This window comes from Alligator sinensis, unplaced genomic scaffold (genome assembly GCF_000455745.1).
Source record: "Alligator sinensis unplaced genomic scaffold, ASM45574v1 scaffold2012_1, whole genome shotgun sequence".
Lineage (NCBI taxonomy): Eukaryota > Metazoa > Chordata > Crocodylia > Alligatoridae > Alligator > Alligator sinensis.
In genome coordinates, this window is record NW_005843572.1 from 26,783 (window position 1) to 34,761 (window position 7,979).

General features: G+C 59.8%; 1 protein-coding gene across 1 annotated transcript; it reads left to right on the forward strand.

Moving 5' to 3' along the window:
* The first annotated feature begins 2,164 nt into the window (after window positions 1-2,164).
* Window positions 2,165-5,507, forward strand: LOC112548821 (C-type lectin domain family 1 member A-like). The gene is made up of 5 exons (XM_025195549.1): window positions 2,165-2,202; window positions 3,688-3,777; window positions 4,248-4,475; window positions 4,841-4,989; window positions 5,415-5,507. Exons 1-5 carry the CDS (start codon window positions 2,190-2,192, stop codon window positions 5,505-5,507), a joined length of 573 nt encoding a protein of 190 aa, XP_025051334.1. The 5' UTR covers window positions 2,165-2,189.
* The last annotated feature ends 2,472 nt before the right edge of the window (window positions 5,508-7,979 follow it).

Below are 7,979 nucleotides of genomic sequence, written 5' to 3' on the forward strand. Positions count from 1 at the left end.
GCCAATACTGGCTACAAACCGACCAATCTGCATGGCATCCCTGGCTACCTGGGCCCGCGCGCAGGGCCGGGTCTTCCCCCCTGCCCAGGTGACCAGAGCATCGCCTCCCAGGCGCCAGGCTTTTGTCATGCAGACAAGGAGCGAGATCCCCGCCCTGAGGGATTCAACAGCAGCCTCCCAGGCTGGTTGAGACAGCCAGAGGCTGGAGAGGGTCCAGAGGAGGCCACCCTCATGATCATGGGGCAGCAGGGCAGGCCCTACGAGGAGAGGCTACGGGACCTGAACCTGTTCAGCCTCCACAAGAGAAGGATGATGGGGATCTAGTGGTCTGTTACAAACTAGTCATGGGGGACCAGCAGGCACTGGGGGAGTCCCTGCTCCCCCGAGCACTCCTGGGAGTTGCATGAAACAACGGACACCAGCTAGCGGAGGGTAGTTTCAGGCTAGACATTAGGAAGCGCTATTTCACTGTCAGGGCGGCTAGGACCTGGAACCAACTTCCAAAAGAAGTGGTGCTGGCTCCTACCCTGGGGGGCTTTAAGAGGAGGCTGGACAAACATCTGGCCCCGGTCATTTGACCTCAGTACTCTTTCCTGCCATGGCAGGGGGTCGGACTAGATGATCTCCTCAGGTCCCTTCCAACCTGCTCAACTATGAAACTATGAAACTATAAGGGTCTGTGGCTGGGCCTGGGGCTGAGGGCTGCAGCAGGCCAGACCTCCTACCTTAAAAGCCTGGCTGCCCTGATGGCCTCACTCAGCCAGGCTGGGCCCAGGCTGCGGGCAGTGCTCATTCCCGGGGGGAGTCCCCCTGATGGCTCTGGTGGGACCAGCTGGGCCCAGGGTTGTGTCCCAGCCCCACTTGAGGCCCCTTTGCTGGTGGGACATGAGCAGGTTGTCTCTATGCCTGGTCGTAGCTGTGTCCAGCACACACGTCTCCAAGGTGCGTCAGGAGGTCATACGAGACCTGCCCCAAGCCTGGCTCCTACCTGCAGATATGGGATGCCACAGCAGCCCTTCATCCCCCCACAGTTCCTCTGGCCAAGGAGAAGATCGAGCTTGTTGCACCTAATGTGTTTGTCATCAACCCATGTGGCTGCTCGTGCTCAGCCTTTCCTCCTCCACACGCTTGCACAGGCCCTTCCTGAGCGTCTGCTCCTGTCACTTCCTGGGTACGGGGATGATGAGAAACCAGTTGTAGGTCCCCAGATCCCATTTGTCCTTTCCACTGAGGGACAGTGGCCATTCTGTCTGGCCTGCAGAGCCCCTAAGAAATTTAGAAAATTAATATTTATCTGCCACTGGCTGCCTGTCATGTGGCCCTCAATGGCTTGCCGAAACTCAGTAAGTCACTCTCTGCCCAAAATAATTGCCTGTCCATGATTCAGACCCAGCCAGCTGACTAGGAAAGGGCTTGGGGTGAGCTCTGGGGTAGACAAGCTGTCTAGCTGGGAGCAAGGGGAGAGGAGGTGTGGTGCACACAGTGCCCTTCCTCCGGGCTGGAGAAGAAGCCGGGGCAGCCTAAGCTCAGCACCTGATAAGGCTGAGAATGGATAAACCACAGGCCGTGGGGGATCTTGTGCTCTTCCTGTTCCAGGAAAGATCATGCATTTCCTCCACCAAAGTAGCTATAGTGATGTTCCAGCCCTGCTGCAAAAACTATGACTGTCTGTATCGACTGCACCCACAGACCTGTGCGCCCTGTATGGGAGGGTGTGGATGGGTCCTGTGTAGGGGACACTGCCCTGTGCCCAGGCACCTGTGAGCATTGATGGAGTCAGGCTCTGCATTTGGGTGGGTCCTTTTTCCTCCCCAACCTTTATCAATGGGCCCCAGAGTGCAGACATAGCCGAGGAGACCCCAACATTGCAGCCTGTGCCCTGGTGACACAGGATATGTATGGGCTTGGGACTGATGGGGGCTGCTGGGCCAGGTCTTGGCTTACTCTACATGGCCTTCTGGATGATCTTGGCCACCTAGACCTCCTCTGCCAGCCCCTGGCCCTGGGGACCTGCCTGGGGAGGGCAGGGTCATGGCTGTTTGGGCCAATGGCAGGGCCATGGCCCCACATCCTGCTGTGCTTGGCCACCCCCACCTGTGGTCAAGGCCACTTCTGCTTCTGGCTGATGCTTCCCTTCTGCTGGGACATGCTGCACTGGGACTAGCAGCCTGCGATCTGCCCTGTGCAACATGGCCACGATGGGTGAGAGCGTGACTTATGTCGAACTTCAATTCTCCAAGTCTCCCCTGGGACAAACTGTGAGCCCCCGGGTACAAGAGGCAGGTAGGAGCCCGCACCTTTACCAAACCTGGTCATGTCCAGGCCCCACACCCTGACCATCCCATGTGTCTGTACCCCACCAGCCCCAGGCAAAGCTGACAGCACCTATGAGACCCTCCAGCTGGGCCCAGGGGCTGAGGGACGAGCTGGGGATGGGGTCCAGGAGCACAGAGCTGAGGGCAAGGGAATCCTCTTCCCTGCCCAGGGCACCCCAGCAGGGATGAAGAGAGCTCCCAGGGGTGCACAGATGGCTTGGGGGTAAAACAGGACTGCAGGGGCTGAGATCAGATGGAGGGGGCAGGCGATGGAGGGGCTGTCCTGCCCCATTGCTGAGGGGTGGCTCAGCTTGCTGTGCCCAGGCTGCAGGGCAGAGTGGGAAGTGTGGCTGCCCCAAGCTCCGCGGCTTTGCTGCTGCCACACGTGCTGGGAAGGAGTGTGCCCCCCTGCCCAGTTCCTGCAGGCACCAAGGTTTGCTTTGCAGCCCTCAGAGGTGTTCGGTGCCAGCTGCAGAGAGGCACTGGACAGTGGGTGTAAGCACAGGCAGGGCTGATTCATAGATTCATAGATGTTAGGGCTGGAAGGGACCTCAATAGATCATCGAGTCCGACTCCCTGCATAGGCAGGAAAGACTGCTGGGTCTAGATGACCCCAGCTAGATGCTTATCTAACCTCCTCTTGAAGACCCCCAGGGCAGGGGAGAGCACCACCTCCCTTGGGAGGCCGTTCCAGACCTTGGCCACTCGAACTGTGAAGAAGTTCTTCCTAATGTCCAGTCTAAATCTGCTCTCTGCTAGCTTGTGGCCATTATTTCTTGTAACCCCCGGGGGCGCCTTGGTGAATAAATCCTCACCAATTCCCTTCTGTGCCCCCGTGATGCACACTCTCCCATTCAGATACATTCATGCACTGGTTCTTAGAGAGCCGCCTCCTCTGTACGATGCTACCACTTTCCCTGCAGCCCGGGCCAGGGCTGGGAATGAGGCTGTGCCAATGCTCCTGCTGGGACCAGCCCCGCAGGGTCCTGGCTACAGGGTCTTGCCCCCACGCTCAGGCTCAGTTGAGGCTGTAGGATCTGCAGGAAGGGCTGGGGTGGGTGTGGGAGGCGGGGAGCATCTTCTGACTCTCCAGACCTTTTCCACCCTTGCAGAGCTGCCTGTGAGCATTACTAGGATGGGGAGGTGTCCTAGATCTGGGCCGACCCAACACAGACCCCTCACCTGGCTGGCCAGCCCCCACCAGGCCTGTTTGTGCTGGGGAGGGCAGGGCCATGACTGCTGGAGAAAATGGCAGAGTTGTGGTCCTCATTCATCCACGCTAGGCCGCCTTCATCTCTGGTCGAGGCCACATGCATGGGGGCAGCATGGTCTTCAGGTGCCAGGGCATCTCACAGCACCTTATTCTTTGCAGAGCCCCGGGGGAGTGCACGGCCCCTGCTCCTGGTCCTGCTGGCAGCCTGCCTGGCCCTCCTGGCCACCACCGTCACACTGGGGGTCTGCTGTGAGTACAGCCCTGCCAGGCTGGCAGGGAGGACTGGGCAAGCGGGAATGTGTGGATACAGGTGGGCGCAGCATGGGGGACACAGGGCTGCCTGGGCCTGGCATCAGGGGCATGAACCCCCATAGGGGCAGGGCAGCTGCGGGGAGGCATGGGCCCCCAGCCAAGAAGGAGCAGTAATGACTTTGGAGATGATCCCAGTGGGGACCTGCACTGTGGGAGGGGGCAGGGCAGATGGCCCTGGCTGGTGCCCGGCTGGCCCTGGTGTCTGGCTGCCTGCAGGTGCCTGCCCAGCTCCTTCCAGTCTCTGCCCATGCCCTGGCACTGCCTTGGGAGGCTCCCGCTGGCTGCACCAGCCCTGTGTCCCTGGGGCTGTGGGTGGAGGTCTGAGCACAGGGGTTGTGGCCCCTGCCACAGTGCCCAGCTTTGGGTGCCAGGCCCTGCCCCTGGCACTGATGGATCTGTGCCCACAGACTGGCAGGTGAGCACGACGCTGGTGCAGTCCCAAGACCAACTGGCAGAGACCAGAGCAGAGGGGGACTGCAGCCAGAAAGAGCTGCAAGGCAGGGACACGGAGCTGCAGAAGGCCAGGGCAGCAGTTGGGAAGGTCCGAGAGAAGCTGGCTTGGATGCAAGAGCAAGCCCAGGACCTGCAGGAGCAGCTGAGCAAGACTGCAGGAGCCTTGGCTTGCAGTCGGGCAGGTAGTGGTGGGGCTGGGAAGGGAGCGGGGCACCCCCAGGGCTTGTGGTTCAGGCAGGACAGCCCTTCTCCCCTAGGCAGTGCTGGGCCCAAGCCCCATGGGGAGTGGGGAGTGGGCATCACTGCAGGAGGAAACCCCGGCATCCTGGTCTGGCTCCCCTAGACCTTCTGTCCCCCGCCTCCCTGCTGCCCCGTGGCCTGGGCACTATCTGTCTCCCACCGAGCCCATCCCAGGGCTGGGCTTGGGCAGACCCAACAGCTCTTGGAAGGGCCATTTCCCTGGGGCTCCAGAGCACCCCCAACTGCAGCCCGTGGCCCTGGCACTGCCCTCACAGTGGGGCAGGTGTCAGCTGCTGCCTGTGTCCAGACTGCTGCCCGGAGACCTGGGTGCTGCACCATGGGAAGTGCCTGTTCCTCTCCAAGGAAAAGAAGACCTGGTCGGAAAGCTTAGCAACTTGTGCAGCAAATTTCTCCCGGCTCCTGGTCCTCAGGGACTGGGACCTCATGACCATGCTGGTAAGGGGCTGTGGGTCTGGGGCTGAAGCGGGAAGGCAGTGCCTGGGGAAGGTGATGGTTGGAAAACCTTCCTGGCAGCGAAATGCTGGGAGCAGGGCAGAGCAGGGCAGGACAGCCTTCCTGGGGACATTTCCCTGGGGCTGAGCACAGCCAAAGCATGCGGATGGGTCAGTGCTGTGCTGGCTGCTGGGATGAGCACCTTGTGCCCCCTAAGCAGCTGGAGCCTATGTGGGTGCCCTCGATGTGTGCAGACACACTCGATGGGGCAGTTGCAAGTGCTGGGAGGGTAGATGACCAAAGGGCCCTGCCCTCCCTGTTCCTCTCCTGCTGCCCATATACTTAGAGGCCCCATGGCCCCAACTGCCCCCTGTCACCTGGCTCTGGCCAGGCCTGGGGCTGTTTCCCAGCAGTCACTCCCTCTGCAGAGCTTCTTCACCAACATGGACACCTCGTACTGGATCGGGTTGCGGTATAACAGGGTCTGGACTTGGATCGATGGGACTCCGTACCCACAGTGAGCTGCACTCCAGTTCCCCATCCTGGGAGCCCCATTCAGCTCCTGTTACACATGTTGTGCGGGCTCAGGGGGTCCTGGTGGGGGCTGCGCTGGGTGGGAGGACAGGATCTGTGCAGTGTGGGCAGGGGAGGCTGCCAGGAACCTTGATCCCAGGCTGTGCCTGTGCCAGGAGCTGCCTGTATGGACTGGGCTTGGCTCTGGCAGCTGCGCTGCAGCCCGGCCAGAAGCAAGGGGACACTCACCAGCTGCATGGGCTGGTGGAAGGGGCTGTGACCCAGGCAAGGCAATGCAGGGGTCAGATTGGCCAAAATTGGGCCTGGGGCCTGGCTGCAGCCATACACATGGGGCTTGTGGAGGCTGGGATGGTGTGAAGGCCCTGACATGACTTTTTTTTCAGAGGTCCAAAATTTTATGATTATATTACTTATGGAACAATTACATTGGGAAGAATAGAGCCAGGAGGTGGGTATAATAAGCAGCAGCAGTGGGTGTGTGAGAAGCCATCCGACTGCCCCCAGGGAGCCACAGAGACGATCCCTGGGGCATGAAGAGAGGAGGCTCTGTAAGTATGAAAGCACGTGCCAACACTGGGCATACTCATTGCACCCTGGCACCCAGGCACTCCTGTGCCCTTCTCCTCCCCTGGCAGCTGGAGCCCTGCGCCCCCACGCAGGAGCATGGCCGGGGGAGAGGGGCTGTGCTCTGCCTCTCAGCAGCCCCAGCTCACCCTGCCCCTTGCCTTCCAGCTCCCCCCCCTCCAGCACGGCTGCCCCTGGCACCCTTCCCGCCGCCCTCCCAGCACGCAGCACGGCCTGCTCTCCAGCCCTGCCCCAGCCTGGCTGCCCTTGCCCAGCCACCTCCACCTCCAGCACCTTCATCCTGCCTGTCCCATAGCCCAGACCCACGCGGGCTTCTTCACGCAGCTACAACGCACTGTAGACTCCTCTTGACTCTGGGCCCTCCCGAGATGCCCGGGCCCTTCTCCGTAGCACTGCCCCCAGCCGTGTCTCACCCACTCTGTGCCCGTGTCCATGATCCTTCCTCCTGAGGGCAGCACCATGCACTTGTCCACACTGAACTGCATCCTGTCAGCTCCAGCCTGCATTTCCAGTCTGTTACAATCTGTCTGTGCTGTGCTCGCATCCTTCAGTGTGTTCACAGCCCTTCCTAATCTTGTGTTATCCATAAGTTGCTCCAGAAGTTTTCTGTGCCAGCATCCACACCATGAATGGACATGTCGAGCAGCCCCGGGCCCAGGGCAGACCCCTGTGGGGCTCCGCTCAAGGCCTCATAGATTCATAGGTGTTAGGGTCGGAAGACAGCTCAATGGATCATCGAGTCCGACCCCTCACCCATGGCAGGAAAAAGTGCTGGGGTCATGTGACCCTAGCCAGGTGCTTGTCCAGTCTCTTCTTGAAGAGCCCCAAGGTAGAGAACAGCACCACCTCCTTTGAAATCCTGTTCCAGTTTCAAATGGGCCTCCTGCCACCCTGACATGACCTGGTGAGAATGACTGACCCCTTTGCCAGCGGTGATGGAGCCAGTTGTCTGCCCACCGCGTAGTAGCTTTGTGTAGCCCACACTTCTCCAGATGGTTTATGAGGAGTTCGTGTTGCTGCAGTGCAGACACAGGACACCGTGCACTGTCACAGGGAGATTTCAGGCAGAGCAGAAATGATCACATTCGATCAGCCCCCTGATCCCACCACTTACTCTTCTGCTGCTGGTTGTAGCCAAGAACCCGCTTTTCAGGTCCCCGTCCCTGCTGCAGCCCCTTCGTCTCTGGCTCCAATCTGGGTTTGTGAGAAATGCAAAATAAACACAGAAAGTTCAACAAATAAACTTCCACTTTGCTTTTGGCGGGTCTAAGGCTCTGATTTGTTCGGCTTTCCCCAGGGTTCATTCCCTGCTCACTCTTCTCTTCCAGAGGTTTTGAAGAGAGCTCCATGCAAACAAAACAGACCAAGAAACAACCCAAAGAGAAGTCTCTGCAGGCCATCCCCACAGCTGCTGGACCTAGACTAGCCCAGGCACAGGGCAGCCCTCTTCTCTGTCTCTGAGGCTGCAGCCTTGCAGAGGCAGCTTTAAGCCTCCTTTTATCCTCCCTCTGTGTGCCCTGAGCTGGCTCTTCTTTGTTCCCAACCCCTGCGCTAGCTCCCTTGCTTGGGAGGCTTGCTGTGTTCCCAGACTTGGACCCTCAGCCTCTAGTGAGTCCTTCCAGGCCTGGGGTGTATGCAGGGAAAGCTGCCAGGGTGTGGGGCCATTCGAGCTCCTCCACACCCCTAGTAACAGGGCCGGACCCTGTTGTAGACACCCACAACCAGCCCTTCATCCACCCCAGCAGGTGCTGGAACCACACTGGCTGCTTGGGACCAGCCTATCTTCCTCTGCATGCCTGCAAATGGCATTCCTTAGCATGTGCTCCAGTAACTTCCTAGGGATTGAGGTGAGGGCGACTGTTATCTTTCGGTTG

Excerpts from the sequence above, each read along its gene's own strand:
- LOC112548821 (XM_025195549.1), top strand. Across the intron at positions 3,778-4,247 it reads CGTCACACTGGGGGTCTGCT|ACTGGCAGGTGAGCACGACG; the intron begins GTGAGTACAGCC and ends CTGTGCCCACAG. Across the intron at positions 4,990-5,414 it reads GGGACCTCATGACCATGCTG|AGCTTCTTCACCAACATGGA; the intron begins GTAAGGGGCTGT and ends CTCCCTCTGCAG.